Source organism: Cydia amplana, chromosome 12 (genome assembly GCF_948474715.1).
Source record: "Cydia amplana chromosome 12, ilCydAmpl1.1, whole genome shotgun sequence".
Lineage (NCBI taxonomy): Eukaryota > Metazoa > Arthropoda > Insecta > Lepidoptera > Tortricidae > Cydia > Cydia amplana.
In genome coordinates this window covers 3,293,945-3,313,348 of record NC_086080.1, presented here as the reverse complement: position 1 = coordinate 3,313,348, position 19,404 = coordinate 3,293,945, and the positions used below count along the sequence as shown (strand labels likewise).

Below are 19,404 nucleotides of genomic sequence, written 5' to 3'. Positions count from 1 at the left end.
TCGTTCTCGCATTTCGTGCAAATCGGTGTTTTCGGAAATTTACCAAAAATGTGGTGGCGTTTTCAAATATCTGTTAATGCAAGGTTGTAACATAGAACCGGCCGGGTTCTGGCCTGGAATGTCCAATTTTCCAAATGTCCAGTCCCCGTGCGTCCAATTCCTTGAACGACCAATCCCCGTATGTCTAATTACCTGAACGTCCGATCCCTGTACGTCTAATTACCTGAACGTCCGATCCCTGTATGTCTAATTACCTGAACGCCCAATCCCCGTATGTCCAATTCCTTGAATGCCTCCTCCTCGTACGTCCAATTACCCGAATGTCTAATATCTGATTCCCTGTACGTCCAATCTTTGTATGTCTAATGACCCAATTGACCGTTTCGTCTGTGATGAAACATCAGAACCTGGCTGGACGTCTAGTAGAGTAACAAATAGTCCGTTTGCTTACGAAATTCGCCACATATTGTTGGCCTACTATTCAGGTGACACTAAAAACCGTTTATTTACGAAATTGTAGAAAATTAAGAAATAAAATATTTTTACGAAAATAAAACATGGCTTTTATCTTTATTTTCTGTATTTTTATAATAAGTAGATGCATTTTTTCAAAGCATTGATATAGAATAACAGAACAGAATACACAATCAGCCCAAAAAAGTGGGGCCCATCGGAAGGGGTTATTCCCACTAGTTACCACCAAGTTGGTGGTAACTACAGGGATTTTTTTTTGTTGGTGGTAACTACTGGGAATAATTTTTCCCAGTAGTTACCAGTGGTAAAAGACGGGAAAAAAATTCCCAGTAGTTACCACTGATAACAACTTGGTGGTAACTAGTGGGAATAACCCATCGGAAGCTGCCCGGGCAGCTTACTGTCGCATTATTTTGTGGCATGGCTCAAACTGACACGAAAATATTGCTGTGTATAGAATCACATATCAAGCAGACGCACTAATAATAGTTATACCTACATATATTAATAGGTAAGAGTCGTACCCGACATGCAATTCTTATCGCCATTCTAATAATCAGTAAGATAAAAAGTAAGTTAAATGAGTGGTAAATGTACATTTCCATGAACGCATAAGACCGTGAAGTACCGTAAAATGGGGTGAGTAGGGTCAAAACTGAAATTCAAACCTCGATAACATTTTATTTTTACATATGAAAACTGAATGGTGTATATAATAAGTGTTCCGGACGTTTGTATTTTAGTTTTTATTTTATTTTGGGTAGTTCCATTTCATAACTTTGGCGATAAAGAGGAAAACCCACCTCACCCCGTAGTGCCTCGTATTTGGGGTGAGAGGGGTTTTCATACAAAGGTGATTTTGGAAGATTGTTGGATCGATGTTTTTTTATTATGCGTATTACTATAGCTCCATTTTAAATTGGAATACATTATTTTTGTAGCAGTAGCCTTAAAATCCCTTCTCACCCCCCTCTCAAACCTTCTCTCCCCATCCATAACCCACCTCTTCCCGCGAAACCTACTCACCCCGTTTTACGGTAAGTAAAATAAAGGTATCAACTAAAAAGGTATCCGTTGGTAATGGTACACAAATGAATAAAATTCAATACTAGGTATATTTTTGAAACGGTACCATTAGAGCAGTTTCGCACTACGTCCGATCCGACTCCGTGAAACCCAGTACCCGTTGTTGTAGCCGTAGATCTATTTCCATGGTGATATGGACATTCAGGGAATTGGACATTCGATAAACGGACATTCGGGAATTAGACATTCGAAGAAAATGGACATTTAAGGAATTGGACCTTCGAGCAAATGGACATTCCGGGAATTGGACCTTCGAGCTAATGGACATTCCGGGAATTGGACCTTTGAGCAAATGGACATTCCGGGAATTGGACCTTCGAGCAAATGGACATTCGGGAAATTAGACATTCGAGGAAAATGGCCATTTAAGGAATTGGACATTCGAGGCCAGAACCGCCTAAAGTATATGTCTCTCCAATGAACAATTCTAAAAAGGTATGTATTTTCTTTATATGTACAATTAACACCCAATTTTTTCATTCATCTCTACATGTAACGCGTGAAGATATAACTTTGACCTAAATTTTAACCTTAAGATACTACAAATAGAAAATTCGTTGTTTGTTCAATAAATGACTTATTTAGTTATGTTTTAAATCGTATAATATTAGAAGCTAGAAATAAATAATAAAAACTATACAGCCTTATAAGTGTATGGTTCAAGTAATTTCTTCATTACCGACGCGAGAAATAGATTAGCTATATTTTGCTATATAGCGAGGGTATATAGCGCCTACCGCCGATGCAACACATTGTTCGTCAGTCAGTTGGCCGCGTGATCTCGTAGCGGACGCCCGTGTGCCGCTGTTAGCGAAAATATATACGATCTCTCGGGTCGGGAAGGAGTGTGGTTCTCGTTAGTCTTCATCGCCATCGCATGATTTATACAGTAAGTAGCAAGTGTACATTATTATAATTATACGTAATGAAGTGTTTTAGTGTCGCCTTTCAGATGGTTTATTCTGCAAAATTAAGGTCTGATGCCAACTGATGTAGGCGACAAAAACTTCCAAAACTTCATTCATATCGGTTTCATTCACTTCTTTTCCTTCCAATTTTACTGGGGAAGGTAATTAATGACTTAAGAAGGTAATGATAATATATTCGAGGCAGTGCATTTAATGGAAAGAGGCTTAGTTATTATAAATATTACGTTGTTATAAACATTTAAAACTGTATATGATAATAGGGGAGCCCAACCGGGGAGCCTTTGTAGTCTAAGATGGTCGACCTTCACCGATATGTCTGACGGATGAAACTTACATATTATGAAAGAAAATATGTTCCTGAACATGAATAAATAGAGTTGCTTAAAGAAATATGGTAAAGACTATTTTTAATTATTTTTTGAAAAAAAATTTTTTTTCTTCAAAATCACCGATCTGTCTGACAAACGAAATAAGTTCCAATGGAAAGTATACAACTTGTACAATATAAATCAACTAGGTTGCCTATCTTTTTCCGGTCACTATTATGTGGTTATAGGGTTGCTTGCGAAAATCCGGTCACAAATAAGGGTTGCCAGGCTTTTAAATAAAATAAGAAGGGAAGACTTTTAGCGATAACTCATAAACGGCTTAACTTATCAAGTTTGCTTTAATTTTGTTTGAATGAGTTTATTAGGCACTATTTTTATGATTTTTTTCATATTTTTTGGATCGATTTTTCAAAAGTTAGAAGGAATAACCGTTTTTTATTCTTTCTAAATTATTATTTCCGAAATGATTTACTTTATCAAAAAATGTTGTTTGCAAACTCCTATTTATTTTTAAAGACCTATCCAACGACACCCCACACTATAGGGTTAAAACGATAAAAAAAATTACATAGGTACAAAACGCGAATGATTTAAATATATTTTGTCTATGCTAATTTTTGAAAATTTGAAAACTATGTTTTATGTGATATGGTGCGCAGATGATCAAACCGACTTAACAAACACTTGGGGTTAACAATCTCGACTTATAATGATGATAAGTAAATGGTAAATGTACCATCTAGCTTGAACATTATAAGTTGAGATTGTCAACTCCAAGTGTATGTCAAGTCGGTTTGATCATCTCCGCAGTCCTTAAGACACATGTTTTTAATATTGTTGATTTTAATTGGTGTTAATTTTCTTGAAATACAGTTTTTTTATGTTCGATTTCATAAGTTTGTTTCATTACCGTCCACTGATAAAATTACCATCTCGGCCGAATTCATTACCAGCGCGTAGTTCATTACCAGTAGCCTTATTAAATGAAAAGTAATAACGTTACAAAGGTGCCTTTAGCAGAAAAATGTTAATAAATGAATCCACAAATTGACGAAACTCAAAAGTTTACCATTTAAAAGAAAAATTACAAATCGAGAGAATCTCACCGATTTGCACGAAATGAGAGAATGACCCAAAGTGAGGCGGTGTCATTATTAACGATAATATATATTTCTACTTATATAAATTTTACATTAATTATGACATTGCCACATTTTGTTATTGCAAATGCCATGCAGAGCCTAGCAGCTGCTTTCTCCTAGGCACCATCCGATATCCAATATCGGAGAGGCAGTTCCGATAATTTCAATTTCAGCAATGTCAGCTAGAGATGCCACGAATATTCGGCAACTATTCGGTATTCGGCCTATTCGGCCACTTTGCCGAATATTCGGTATTCGGCCTAATGTTGCCTAGTATTCGGCCGAATACCGAATATCTGTTGCACCTACTTAAAAAGAAAAATTGCACAAGAAAATAACCAAAAACTATGTAGGTACCTATTTTAGAATGTGTTCTTGGAAAGTTGTTAAATACGAAGACCCTTTTTTGAGCATTTGTTGATTAAAAAACATTTTATTTTTATCATGAGTCTGTTTTGTTTGATTCTATTCATTAATGCTGTTCAACAAAAATATATCTTAGCTAACGTCATCTAACGTTGAGCTTTGTTAGCGATCAGTTTTCATAATAATTGTGACTCAAAATGTTCGCATGTCATGCCGAATATTCGGTATTCGGCCGAGAGAGGGGCCGAATATTCGGTATTCGGCCAAAACCACTATTCGGGGCATCTCTAATGTCAGCTATCGGCCAACATTATCGGATGTAGGATCCTACATCCGATATGCGGAAGCGAATGTAGGATATGGTCCGATTTTGTTACCTTAAAACATTTCATTTGAGATTTGAGATCGACCCTTTTTGCATTATTTTAAGAATTAAAAGATTTTAATTGACAATCAAACTTAATTAAAAGTATTTAAACTGAGAATTACTTATTTAAGCTATCGGGATCGGCATCAGAAAGGATGGACATTTATCTGTCTTATCCAGACAATTAAATAGCACCAATTTATTTACTTTCACTGTAGACAGTTGCTAGTTTGGGAGCGGTTTACTCACTCAGGTTATTTTAATTATCAAACTTGGTACAGGAAGGAGACCAACGATTTTGTTAAGTACTTTGGGCCCAGAATGGACCTAAAATTAACCGTCATAATTTATAGATAACTAAAAAAAAAACGAAAATTCCGTGACCGCCATACAAAGTCTATGAAAAATGGTAACGGAATGGAAATTAAAACCTTAGGACACTTTTTATCTCCTATTATAATAGAAAGTGTTCACGATTCTGAGTTAAAATAACATAGAAATTCACAAATTTTTAAAAAATTGTAGGACAAAACTTTAAATAAAATGGCCCAGATACTCATTCTTAGTTAGTAGGTACTTACCGCAACGGGTTTGTGCAAAAGTTTTATTCCTCTCGACACCAGTCAAGTTGCGATTCTGATAGTCGCTTCCGAACGTCGGCTCCGGTCGGAATTGCATTTGCCTTTCCATTTGCACCTCTCTTTGCATATGTTGATGCCCTATGAAATTACATTTTCCGTGTAACGGTGATAGCTGTTTTGAATAGGGTATTTTCCTACTAGTCAAATCGGCTTCTTTTTTAGAACTGTCAAAACGATTTGCTAACTTAGAATTTATATTATGAAACATTACACAGTGACGTCAGACGGAGTTTAGAGCAATTATTTCATGAAACCGATGCTGCCAAAAATACTGGGGTGCGGGGGACGAGGTGAGCGAATCCCCGTGCCGTGATTGGTCCGTTCAAAGACACGGACCAATCACGGCACGGGATTCTGACACTTGACTCGAAGATGGAGTAAAACTACCGTATATTTGTGGCAGAGGGGGGTAGCGTTATTATGCTCAGTCTAGCTAGAGGATGTCTTGTCTAACTGATTTATTAAATATAACTTGTGTTTAAAAATAACTGCCGGCATTAAGCTTACCTGCCGTATATTGAGCGTTGGAGCTTGAATACGCTGCCAAGTAGTTAGGATCGATCCCAGACATTATTTGAGTCTGACCTGGCATCATCTGAAATTATTTTAGTATTTATTACATTTTTAATTGTTTCTTGCGTATTACATTTAAAAGTTCACGATTTTTCAGGGAAAACAAATACAAGATACGACCATTACGGCCATTTTAACCCAGATGATATCGCACTGCGGCTTCGCCCGCTTTTTTGTAAGCTTCGGTAGCTCAGTTGGTCGAGGTTGGACCGGTGTTCCAAAAGCGAGTTTTAATCTGGCCCGAAGTTAATTTTACCATTTTTCTTTTAATTTTATAATGTATGCACTTACATTTGTCGGCGTGGGAGCGTAAGTCTTTTGTGGCAGACCGTATCTGTTCTCCCGCACATTCTGGAATTCTGCGCCGTACGGCGTGTAGAATTGCTCGGGGCTGGGACAACGTGAGGTATTATCAGAGACATGTATATAATAGACTGTGAGCAGTGGAATGAACTGTGGCCCGCGATATTTTCGGACTGATACGATCTTCAAACCTTCAAGAAAAGAGCATTCTCCCATCTTAAATGTCGGCAACGCACTTGTAACCTCTCTGTTGTGGTCTAGGTGTTTATGGGCGACGGCGATTTGTCTGCTCTTTTAACTCCTACCTCATAAAAAGTAATTCTAGGTCAGTCATAACTCATAAAACATAGATTTAGGTTCTAATTTTGTCTTTTTGTTACTTACTGAATGGGCATATTTTAATAGGTAGGTACAGGCCAAATAAACTATCTACATAACTGAAACCTATAAGAACTAAATACCTACCGTAGTCATTCCACAAAGTTTTGAGCTCTAATTTAGGCTCTTGATATTATTTTAATTACGTAACCTGCTTAAATATTAACTTAGGTACCTACATACAACAGTTTGTGTATGTTTGTAACTAAGTGCTTTAACTTTAGCAAAACTAATATAAACGCAAAAAATAACGCCCACTTGAGAAAATGTTTATTTATGACGAAAACAAATTTTCATATTTGAATGTAAAAATAAATCCGCATTGTCAGTCTCGCAGACCTATCGTTCGCTAGTTAATTCTGTGATCTGTCTTTAATATTAACTAATCTCTGGTATAATGTAGGTTTCGTTAGGCACACCTAGGGTTTTAGGAGTGTAAATTAGGGTAACAGATGTGTCGGCCTAACTAGCTGCGTTGAGGAACTTCATTGTTCCTAACTAAATTAGTATGAACAACTTTGGATTTTAATTAGAATATTTCAAAATTACCGCCTTCTCTGATATGTAATTTTAGTATTTATTTTGATCTATCAGTAGTATATGAAATACTTCGCAGGTAATCGTCTAAAAAATCTATTAATTTGTAAAGAGTTTTATTTTTCTATCTAACTGGTTTTTTTTTAATTAATACTTACGTCGCATAATTTTTGCGATCATCACTTATTCTTATTACAGTTATTACTAGGTACGACTAAGTACTACTTTAGAAAAGAAAATAAAAACTGGCAAATGATGATAAATATAAAGACGGCTCAAGTTTGCAAAGGAACGTCGTCTAGACATTTCACTTGCCATGCCAACCGCCAGTCTTACTTTTTCTACATAGCATAAGTAATGAAATATGTAAATTCTCTCTCTATATTACATAAAAGGAACTTTAAAAATACTTACATCATGTTATTCCCTGCTGTACTCGTTGGGAAAGCTATTATTTGATTTCCCTGTAGACATTCTGAAAAAAAAATATTGTACTTTACTAACGTTATCCGTTCCCGTTTTTATTTATTGTAGATTCCAGAATAAAATATATAATATCTCACCAGCTCCAGCCCGTGTCTCTCTAATAATATATCTATCCATTTAATTTATTCGCTTTATAGTTATATGTATTACCATAAGATATTGGTTTTAGCACGAAGAGTTTTAAATTTTAATTCAATTTACACAGCCGTTACAAAAAGTTTTACCTTCATTGGCGCCAAGTCATTTTTTTTAACTTAGGTACTAGGTTTTTGAGTAGCGTTGAATATTCTATATTTATAAGTGTTAAATTTTGTATATATTTTAAATACATAAGAAATGTTATTATACCTTGGAAAGAGATAATTTAATAATTATTTTAATAGTTCAATGTTAATAATAAAAACAAACACGACGATAATTGTAGGTATAAATAAATGGCAACCATGGCTCAAAAAAATATTGGATGCCATTAATAGGACAAAAAAAAGTTGTATATTTTTTATTAAAGTTAATGGCAACGACTTTTTTTTGACGAAAGTTGCCAGTAGTGAAACCCCATATAAAGTTAACAATATTTTATCTCTCTTTTCGCTATGCGCGCACGACTCGCACGAGCAACTTTGTCGCCGCGAATTCTTTTAGAATATGAATTATACTCGTTCAAGCAAATCTTGTCAGTAGAAAAAGGCGGCAGATTTGAAAAATCGCGGGTTAGCAACACTACGTTTGAATTATTCGAAAATCGCGTGTCATTTATATCTTATCTGTGGAACTGTTTTGTTTACATTTCATCGATGTTCGATGTACATTGCTGCTTTTTGTTAGTTTCCTAGGGATACCATACTTTAGTTTGCTTTACATTGCTACTGACATATCCGGCTTGACAGACTATAGAATTTATATATTCTAGAAGAATGTAATATAATATTAACTTATATTTATTAAACACGCTTTGAATTGCTAGCAGTTTTAATAATAACTCAGATATAACATAGCTAGTTGTCATTTTGACAGCCTCGCTGACACTGACAGTTGATTCGATTCGTATTTGTTGATGGTCGATGAGTAATTGTTCGCTAAATTAGGAACTTACTTGATTTATTTAACAGAAACCTTATAAAATGGAGCTTCAAGATATTTATTACAATAAATCTGAATATGTGGAAACAGTAAGCTTGTAGAGCTCGCATTACTTTGAAATATTTTACCATAAAATTTACAAATAACATAAAACTATTTTTCGCAGGCTTCTGGTAATAAAGTGAGCAGGCAAACAGTGTTATGCGGCTCCCAGAACATTATTCTACATGGCAAAGTTATCGTTCAAAGCGAAGCCATCATAAGAGGCGACCTGGCGAATGTTAAGACAGGGCGTTTTTGCATCATCAGTAAAGGGTCCGTTATACGACCACCTTTTAAGAAGTTTAGTAAAGGGTGAGTACTTACAAACTGGCGGTCTAGCACAACTTGTGTTCTCGCGCGCTAGTCCATACTTGACGTCCCGCCAGATGTATGGAGTCGCGCGCGAGAACGCAACTCATGCTAGACCACCTGGGGTGCTATATAAGCAGTATATCACTCCAAAAAGATGCAATACGTTCTCTCTCTGAATGGGAAACCCATAGTACAAGCTTTGCTTAGTTTGGGGCTAGGTCAATCCTGTCTAAGATTGTCCCCAAATATTTATATAATTCAACAAGTCCGGACACAATTTAGACAAACAACCAGACATCTACAGATTGCACTGACAGATAAGGATATATGGTAAACCTCCCTGTGGGCATTTTTTTGTGTTAATTTCTTTTACTTATGTTTGTATGAGATAAATAAATCATTTAACTAATATTGGATTTACTTTACAGAGTAGCCTTCTTCCCGCTTCAAATGGGTGACCATGTTTATGTGGGGGAAAACACTGTAGTAAATGCTGCAGTGGTTGGTTCCTACGTTTACATTGGGAAAAATGTTGTTATAGTAAGTATTCATTGACTGTCAATACTAGGGATCGGATACCGGTATATTTTGTATGGAATCGAAAACGGTATTTTTTCGTTCTTTGTTAATTATTTCATTTCTAATTTGGGCAATCTAAAAATACGAAGTTGGTACCTAAAAGCACTGAGTCCTACATTTCGAGTATAAAATAATTCGAAATAATTATGGTTATATTGAAGTTTTAACAAAAAACCGTTCCAATCCCTAGTCAATACTATTATTGTCAAATATAAGCTTCTCAATTTTCTCCAACAAAAGCTTCTTATACTAATAAGAATTTACAATTATTGGTGCCTTACTGCTGGTTTAATATAAGTGTTTTGTGGCATAACATAATAACATTTTGATTTTATTGCAACTTAATAAGAATATTCAATTTCTGTCTCTTACTAACTTCTTTTCTTAAACTACCAGTACCCAGCCTTGTTGTAAGGTCTGATCAGATGACTGGTTTGAGAAAGACTGTGTGTCAATAAACATACTTGTATTACCGTTAACATTTTACAAATATAACTATTTACAGGGCAGGAGATGTGTCCTAAAAGACTGCTGTATGATTGAAGACAACTCCGTTCTGCCTGCTGAGACTGTAGTACCCTCATTCGCTAGATACTCCGGCAGCCCTGCTCGCTTCATCACCACTTTACCCGAAGCCATGCCTGACTTGATGACAGAGTTCACTAAAGGCTACTACCAGCATTTTCTACCAACTACTGTAAATTAAGTTTTAATATAAATAAGCTGCTAATGTTATTTAATTCCAATATTTTATAGTTTTTTTATTGTAACTTATCTTCATTAAGTATAAATATATTTGATTCATCAAAATTATAATTTATTCATTAAACAAAAACAATGCGCCTACATTTTTAAATTTGCCGTCTTTTTCAATTGACAAAGTAGCTGTGCCAGAGTATATCTAGTTTTATAGCACAAATAGGCAAAAACGTAATCCTCTTTTTTTCCACTCGAAAATTTTGATTAATATGAAGTTACTTTGTGAACCTGATCGATTAGTCAGCGGTCGGCAACCGGCGGCCCGACCTGTCACTTGCGGCCCACGAGCCTCCCTGGCTATTTTGTATGTAATATTTACAAACGAAAATGTCTGATAAAGTCATAAATAATAACAAAGTGCGGCCCGCGTCAACTTCGTCAACTACTATATGGCCCTTGGCTGCTAAAAGGTTGCCGACCGCTGGATTAGATCATAGCCGGTATTAAATGACGAGATGAATTAAAATAAGTTCTTATTATACTTGGTCAACCAGATCTTGACAGTAGAAAAAGGCGGCAAATTTGAAAAATGTAGGCGCGAAGTGATATCGACCCATAGAAAATTTGAATTTCGCGCCTTTTTTTACTGACAGGATTTGGTTGACCAGCTATATCTTAAGTCCCGCTCTGGAAAAGCGCGGGAAACGTGAAACGTGGCGGTCAAGTTTTAGGTTTCTTGTAAATTTAATTTCAATTTTAATATTGTAGATCAGGGAATCGGTAATTTGTACATAATTTCTTACATAGTTTGTATATATTATTGTATTTGTGCGTAAATTAGACAAAATTATATTTAATTAATGACATTATGCAGAAACTAATATACATAAAAAATAAATTAACACTAACATTAATATGATCAAATTCAAAAGATCAAATTATTGTATTTGTATATATAATTAGTGTGATTTCGTCGTAGTTGGTAAGTTTTTCTTGTATATATGTAATGGGGGACAAAGAACCCCCGGACCCTGGAGGTGAAAACCTCCAGGTCGGAAGTAATGTAACGATAGATTCAGCTATGGACACGGACACTTCTGTGGATAGCAGGAGTGAACTTAAAAGAAATAAGATTGACAAACTATGCAAAGCATGTAATAAAAAAAGAAGGAAAAATAATGGCGGGGACTATTCGTGCGATTGTCAGGAGAACATACAAAACACACAAGCTCCTTCGAAGTCTAATATTCAGCCTACCATAAACTCTTCGGATAAATTAAATACAAACAATGACACTACTGGCGCCAAGGTTGGCAGGAATTTATTTTCATCTTCAGATGTTGCTCCCTTTACGGTGCACGTCCAAATTAAACAAACCGATGCAAAATCATCTCTACACCCGGTGTCTTTTGGGAAATTCTTAGTCAAAAAAGGCTTCAAAAACATTATAAATGGAAGTGTTAAGCGTATTGGTAGGACGCGTATAGCAATGTCATTTTCAAATTACGTAGATGCGAACTTATTTGTTACCAATACGTGTCTTGAGTCAGAAAATCTTACGGCATACATTCCGTCATTTTCCGTGACCCGTATGGGCTTGGTTCGCGGTATTCCTGCAGAGTGGTCGGAGGAGGAAATTGTTTCCAACATTTCCGTGCCCGTGGGGTGTGGAAAAGTACTAAAAGTGCGACGTTTGAACCACAGAGTCGTGGTTAATGGTTCTACTACCTGGCAACCCTCAGAGACAGTCGTATTGATTGACATTTGATGGTCAAGTATTACCGAAACGAGTCTTTTCATGCTACAACTCTCTCGCCGTCGAATTGTACATATTTCCAACCATTCAATGCTTTTTATGCTGTAAATTTGGTCATACCAAAAATAACTGTCGCTCGAAGCCCAAATGTTTCAAGTGCGGGGAAATGCATCCTGGAAACACCTGTTTAGTGGAGGAGGAGGATGCCATTTGCTGTTTATGCAACGGCTTTCACTTCGCCACTAACAGGTCATGCCCAGAACATGTAAGGCAAAAAGAAATCAAAGTTAGTATGGCAAATAACTGCATCTCGTATGGAGAAGCTGTCAAACTGCACCCAGCCGTATCGAAATCGTTTGCAGACATGGTTAAGTCACAAGTGTCACAACCACATACTCAATCAGTTTTACCTCGTAGCAGTGTCCAAAGTTCAGTTCCAGGCACAAGTTCGAATATGCGCTCTTCTAGCCATAGCAGCAAAAAAACTATTTTTTTGAAACCTCGTCCTTCTGTTAAAAAGACTACCCATGGCTATGATGTGGCTGCACATCGGGCCATTATAAGTGAATACTCCATACCATCTTCTGCAAACGGTTGTGCTCTTCGTCAGGAAACAGAAAAGGAAGATCGACTAGTAATCACCGAGTCTATCGAGGCCCTAAGATCTCTTTTGTCAAAGCCAAACCTTACTTTACCGTCCCACGTTGCCCCTATGATTGACTCTCTTACATTTGCAATTAAAAATAATGGACAATATAATACAATGGAATTGCAGAAGTGTAATCAATAAAAAACATGATTTAATTCATTTATTAAATAAATTTAATCCATGTGTTTTTGCCCTATCTGAGACATGGCTTAAGCCTGGAGCTCTTCTCAGAGCTGCTGGTTATTCATGCCTCAGAAAGGACCGTCCTGACGGGTGGGGTGGAGTAGCTTTACTCGTCAGGAATTCTGAATCATTTTCATCTCTTCATATCCCATCTCATAGCGATAATTTTTCAATTGTCGCTGCCATTGTAAATAACATATGCATTCTCTCTGTATATATTCCTCATCAATCATCGTCTGTTTTTAACGAATTAGAACAAATAATTTCCTCTCTACCAAGGCCCTTGTTGATTCTAGGCGATTTCAACTCACACCATCAGTTTTGGGGCAGTTCAGTATCCAACTATAATGGCCATCGTGTTCTAAAAATCTTAGATGATCACAATCTTTGTGTTCTAAATACTGGCTCTCCGACTCGCCGTACAGCACCTACAGAATCACCCAGCGCTGTTGATCTATCCATTTGCTCTGCTGAACTTGCATCTTCTTTCACCTGGCAAACTCTTGATTCTACATTTGGTAGTGATCATTTTCCAATTATAGTCTCATTTCCTTCATCTTCACGACCATCTCCGAAACTTAGCCCTAGGCTTAAGTACAATTTATGTAATGCTGACTGGAAAAATTTCAAAAGCTGCGTAGAGAAGAAATTGTTGATTTTGCCTAGTTTAGATGATACTGATGTTGTCGGTTGCTCGGTTGCTTTGGCCCGGGTGATCACAGAAGCAGCTGATGATATATTCCCTGTTAAAAATAGTGCAATTAATAAAATTCCCTCTCCTCCTTGGTGGGATCAGGATTGTTCCCTAGCTATTAAAAAACGAAAGGAGGCTGAAAAACGTTATCGTAACTTAATGACAACTGAAAACTTTGAATCGTACATGCAGGTTGCGCGTGATACTAAGAAATTGTTACGTAAGAAGAAGTTTGAAGGTTGGAGACGATTCTGTGCGTCTCTAAATCCTAATGTAAAACCGTCGATAGTATGGAACAACATCAAAAGGTTCAGACATGCATTCAACGAACCCTCAAGGCGTACACTGCCTCCTAATCTTGCGCAACAATTTATGGACAGACTAGCACCTTCATCTGTTCCTGAAGAGTTTGTGTTCCAGCCCGCAACCTTTTTATACGATCCTTCCTTAGATTCCACTCTTAATTGCCCTTTTAAAATGGAGGAATTAAAAGGTGTATTAAGCAATTTAAAAGATAGTGCTCCGGGTGAAGATGGAGTGCCCTACTCATTTTTAGTAAATGCCAGTGATGGCATACTTTCTTATTATTTAAACATAATTAATTCGGTTATTCAGTCCGGTATAGTCCCTGATTCATGGAGATCCCAAATAGTTATTCCTATTTTAAAACCCAATAAACCAGCATCAGACGTTTCTTCCTATCGCCCTATTGCCCTTTCCTCAGTATTTGCAAAAGTAGCTGAACACTTAATTAAAAACAGAATAGAATTCTTTGTTGAAAAGAACCAATTACTATCTCATAGCCAGTTTGGATTCCGAAAAGGTAGATCTACCTATGATAGTCTATCAATATTTATTGCAGACATAAGATTGGCATTTTCTAAAAATGAGTCGTTAGTAGCTGCTTTTCTTGATATAAGTGCTGCTTATGATAATGTTTTGGTTTCAGTGTTACAAGAAAAGCTTCTCAAGTTAGGCATTCCAAAAATGTTAAGTAACTTTGTAACAAACCTTTTATCTGAACGGTCCATTAGTCTTCTTATAGATGACAACAATAGAATATCTCGTTTAGTGTGGAGAGGACTACCACAAGGATCTGTATTAAGTCCTTTGTTGTATAATATCTATACATCTGATTTAGAGTCTTCCCTAAATGGTTCAGTTAGGATTTTACAGTATGCCGATGATTTATTACTTTATTCATCAAATCTTTCTCCTGAACAGGCAAGTAGATCCGTCACTTGTTCCTTAGGTTCCTTGAAGTTATGGTTAGATTCTAATGGTTTAGAACTTTCTGTTCCTAAAAGTGTTGTGGTTTTATTTACTAGAAAACTATTTCCTCCTCCAATCAACGTGCAATTTGGGAACTGCCCCATTTCAGTAAAAGATAAAACTAAATTCCTTGGTGTCATTTTAGATAGTAAATTAACAGGCCTCCCACATTGTGAGTATATAGTTTCAAAATGTGAAAAAAATATTAATATCCTCAGGTGTGTTTCTGGTGTCTGGTGGGGTTCACATCCTTTTTGCATGAAACTAATGTACAATGCTTTAATAAGAAGTATTCTAGATTATGGGACATTTTTGTTAGAGCCAGGATATGCAGCTGGCTTCCAAAAACTAGATCGTATTCAATCTAAAGCATTGAGATTGATTTGTGGTGCCATGAATTCAAGCCCTATCAATGCTATGCAAGTTGAGTGTGATGAGCCTCCTCTTCATTTACGACGCCAATATCTTTGTGATAGGTTTCTTTTCCGTTGTTCCCAATTTTCTAATCACCAACTCTGGGCTATCCTGTCTAATCTCCTGCTTCAAATAACTTCTTCCAACTATTGGAAACACAAGAGTCCTCCTTGTTTAATCAAAAGTTTTCAAAAACTTAAATCTATATCAGCTCCCACTGTTAGCTCTTCAACACTTCCCATTTTCCAATATGAATATGATTCTCTGACTCTTGTTCCTTCGGTTCTCCTCAATATTGGTGTCTCCAAGAATGATGTTGAACAAAATCAACAATTCCTGGGATTCATTGGTACAGATGGTCTGGGTGCTCATCATATGTACACAGACGCTTCTAAGATGTCAGACAATGGTTGTGTTGGCATTGGTGTTGTCCACACCCAATCTAATATTTACCAAAAAATAAAGTTGCCACCGGAATCCTCTGTGTACAGTGGTGAGTGCTTTGGAATCCTGAAAGCAATAGAGTTCATCATTATAATGCATCTCAAAAAAACAATAATTTTCTCAGATTCCCTAAGTTCACTTCAGGCAATATCTAAATTTCCTTTCAAATCTAAATCGAATAATCCAATTGTATATCAAATCCGTAGCCTACTGTTAAAATGTCACCTTAAAGGTTATTCGGTTTCCATTGCCTGGATCCCTGGACACAGAGGGATTAAGGGTAATGAAAGGGTGGATGACTTAGCTCGAGATGCTATCAGTTGTGGGGACATGTTTCCGTTTAAGAATGTTGCTGAAGACCTGCTGACTCTGCCTAAATTATTCCTACGAAAGGAATGGACGAAATTATGGACATCTGGTGCGGGTGCCGCTGCGTCACATTATCGGAGCATTCAGAAATCAATTCCTGCCAAACCTTGGTTTGCTAAAATCTCATTATCAAAACCGGCTACCAGTATGTTAATCCGAATGAGGTTGGGTCATGTATGTACTCCGGAACACCTGAAATTGCAAAATCGCGTGGCCAGTTCTGCATGTATTTGCGGAACTGATCCCGCTGATCTTAACCATTTTTTTTTTGCTTGTAATTGTAACCTATATGACCGTTCTACATTATTAAGACAGCTGTCAGATTTGAAAGTTCCGTTTCCCACATCTATTACTACACTCCTGTATCTTAATGATTCCTCTCCAGATAAAGTCCGTCAACCAAATCTTGTCAGTAGTAAAAGGCGGCAAATTTGAAAAATCGCGGGTTAGCAACACTGTGTTCGAATAATTCCAAAATGCGTGTCATCTGTGTTTTATCTGTGGAATGTGGATCGTGAACGACAGCCGTCACCTTATTTGTTTTCATTTGGTTTTCATTCTGAATCGTTTCTGTTTCAAGAGATATTTCTACTGTCACCATTAAATACCAATATATTAAATAAGAATAAGCAAAGCTAAGGGGTCTACAATGTACAATCATGCTCGTTGATGGTAAACATTACTAAAAATTGAGGTTATGACAAGTACATACTGGAAGAACTCTTTCGAACTTTTAAGATTATGTTCAGTTTTTTTGTTTTAGGGTTAAAAGACATAAATAAAATTAAAACGTATGCCTAAATCTATCCAACAAGACCATAAATTGTGTCCTGGAAACCGTCCATAGGCCCACATGTCTAATATTTTCAGCAATCAGTTGTGACTATTTACAAAGATGCAATAGAATACTATTTACAGAGTATTATGCTTGGTTGAAGTGACCCGGTAACATTGGTAACTTCATTATATTTTTTCAATTAATGACCTGAATTATAGTGTAAGCTAAAGTGACCCTTATCTTATTTACCTTTAAATTAAATAAACACCCAAATATCAGTTGTTTTATTTTTAATATGTAATCCTATTGTACAATATATACCAATCAAAAAAATTACACAGGTATGTCATATTCATCCAGAAGAGTACACTAATTTACATTAACAAGTGGCATATTATATTGTAAATAACAAATATATGCACTATCTAATTATCTGCATTTTGATATGATTTTATTTTAGTAAACTTAGAAGACATAGATAGGGAACAAAGAGAATATAAGCACTACGATAGTTTTTGATATCTTCAAATTTGTTCATCATTTTGATTAACATTGTTTTAACATCGCTTTTAAATTGTCCGTCCGTTTCAATTTTTTTCAATAAACCGCGAGTGACAATTTGAATTGACGTACGCAGGGCGCGCTCAGCGGAAAAAAAATCTTTTGGTTCGATGTACATTGCTGCTTTTCTTAGCGCAATACTGCTCTTTGAGTGTTGCCCTACTTTAGTTTGCTTTACATTGCTACTGACAAGATTTGGTTGACGGACTATATATTTAAAATATTATATTCATTTCTTTCACGTCATAATATAAAACTATAATTTATGATACGTATACCTTTCCCTGATCCTTTTCCAAAATTCCGACTTACCCGTTATAATGTAATCCTTTAATTCCGTTTCCCCGTTTTACTCGTTTGGCTGAATGCGCCAGGAGCGCGATGCCTTAACAAAAAAAAAAAAAAAAAAAAAAGTCCCGCTCTATTTTTTTTTAACAATTATGGCCTGGATGCGAGTCCTTTAAGCCAGGTCCCGCTCTAGGACCATAATCAAAATATTGTTTAATCCAGACGCATAACCGTTTAAAAATCAGTAAAATGCCTCTAGCAATCTGACAGACGACGCAACTGCTCGCGTTGCGGCTGACACCTCTTTTAATATCCATATGACGCAAAATCGCTATAGTAATTTAAAAACTATTTTGAACAGCATAAGCTTCATTGTCGTTTAGCAACATCCTTTGCATACCGTGCACAATAGCGTAAAGATTTCGGTATCCCTTCGCTGCGCCATGTCACTAAAGTACTGTAGGCGACACAAATCGTGAGATTACTAATAAGTAAACAAATATTTTAGACCTTAAGTCCCTAAATTTACGAACGTAAATGTTCATAACATTTTGACATCGCTGCTGCATTGTTGTCAACTGTAGTATTTTAAGTGGTTTGCGTTGGTTTGTGGTTTGTGATGCGATTTCGCTTGCGTATTTTGCACCGGGTAATGAAATTAGTCAATTAAAATCATAGCCGGTAGCTACTTTAAATTATGTTTTAAAAACATAATGTATTGATCTTACTTACCTTTGAGTTCAAATAAAAATCGCACTTGCGTTCTGAAAATGGAGTACCATTTTAACGATCTGTGTATGCCAGCCGATCATCTTTTAACAGGTAATTTTAACCAGCTGGTATATTGGACGTTTATATGAATAATTAGACATTAAAACCCCAGGTTAAATATAGTGATACTTGAAGGTCTTGAAGTTGTCAGAAGGTTGTTTATTATAAGAATCCGTTTAGACTGCTTACCCTCTTTAGAAAATAGTAAATTTAGAAACTACCAGCTACTGAGTCTTCAACATTGCCAAAATTCATGTTTTTGGAGATACAGGTACATAAGTAACTTTTATGATAATTATAAAGTTATTCCTTTGGTTTTAAATTTTGCATAAACATGATAAACATTCTAAGGTTTAAGTTAACACTAGAAGTGTGCAGATTGTCTAAAGTATATGTAGAAATAAAATTCTCAAGATGTTTTATAAAAGATACTTACTTTAACCTCTAACATCCCACGGTTGTCTTTTTATTAAAAAACACTTTAAAAACATTTACTTATGAAAACTTGGACTTTAAATAAATTAGAGATTCCAAGGTTCTTAAATTCTTTATTATAGATCCATACGCAGCAGAATACACTCCGCAGTACATGATGCCGTCACAGGAAGGCGAGTACGAAGTGCGGAGCACTATACTGGTGGACGGTGGAGATAGGTTTGGTGTTTCCGCTGTGCAGTTTGATAAGTTTGAAGAGCTAATCTGGATGGGGAATCAAGGGGTATATAGTTTCATACTACATTTGTAAATAAAGTGCTATTACTTACTTCCAAAAAAATGTACAATGTACATACAGTGTGGAAAGATAAGTCAAGCCCTGGAGGACTGGAAAACTCGCAATTTTATTCCACTAGTTGATACAGTTAATGTTAATGATAACATTTCTCCAAGAAACATTAGGTCTT

The 19,404-nt window shown here is 36.1% G+C and overlaps 2 protein-coding genes and 1 long non-coding RNA gene across 3 annotated transcripts in view; 2 read left to right on the top strand and 1 right to left on the bottom strand.

The window, feature by feature from the left end:
• Nucleotides 1-8,636: 8,636 nt before the first annotated feature.
• Nucleotides 8,637-10,434, top strand: LOC134652570 (dynactin subunit 5). The gene is made up of 4 exons (XM_063507736.1): nucleotides 8,637-8,780; nucleotides 8,858-9,045; nucleotides 9,474-9,585; nucleotides 10,130-10,434. Exons 1-4 carry the CDS (start codon nucleotides 8,733-8,735, stop codon nucleotides 10,328-10,330), a joined length of 549 nt encoding a protein of 182 aa, XP_063363806.1. The 5' UTR covers nucleotides 8,637-8,732; the 3' UTR covers nucleotides 10,331-10,434.
• A 1,022-nt stretch (nucleotides 10,435-11,456) lies between these two features.
• On the bottom strand, nucleotides 11,457-16,198 carry LOC134652791 (uncharacterized). The gene is made up of 2 exons (XR_010097210.1): nucleotides 13,994-16,198; nucleotides 11,457-13,654 (listed from the first exon to the last, which is right to left on the bottom strand). It is a non-coding gene; the product is annotated as an uncharacterized LOC134652791 (long non-coding RNA).
• A 2,149-nt stretch (nucleotides 16,199-18,347) lies between these two features.
• Nucleotides 18,348-19,404, top strand: part of LOC134652858 (PAN2-PAN3 deadenylation complex catalytic subunit PAN2) — a 45,031-nt gene continuing 43,974 nt past the window's right edge. Inside the window, exons 1-2 of the mRNA XM_063508057.1 lie at nucleotides 18,348-18,553; nucleotides 19,060-19,220. Of these exons, the coding sequence (XP_063364127.1) occupies nucleotides 18,502-18,553; nucleotides 19,060-19,220 (213 nt within the window). The 5' untranslated portion in view covers nucleotides 18,348-18,501. The remainder of the gene's footprint in view (nucleotides 18,554-19,059; nucleotides 19,221-19,404) is intronic.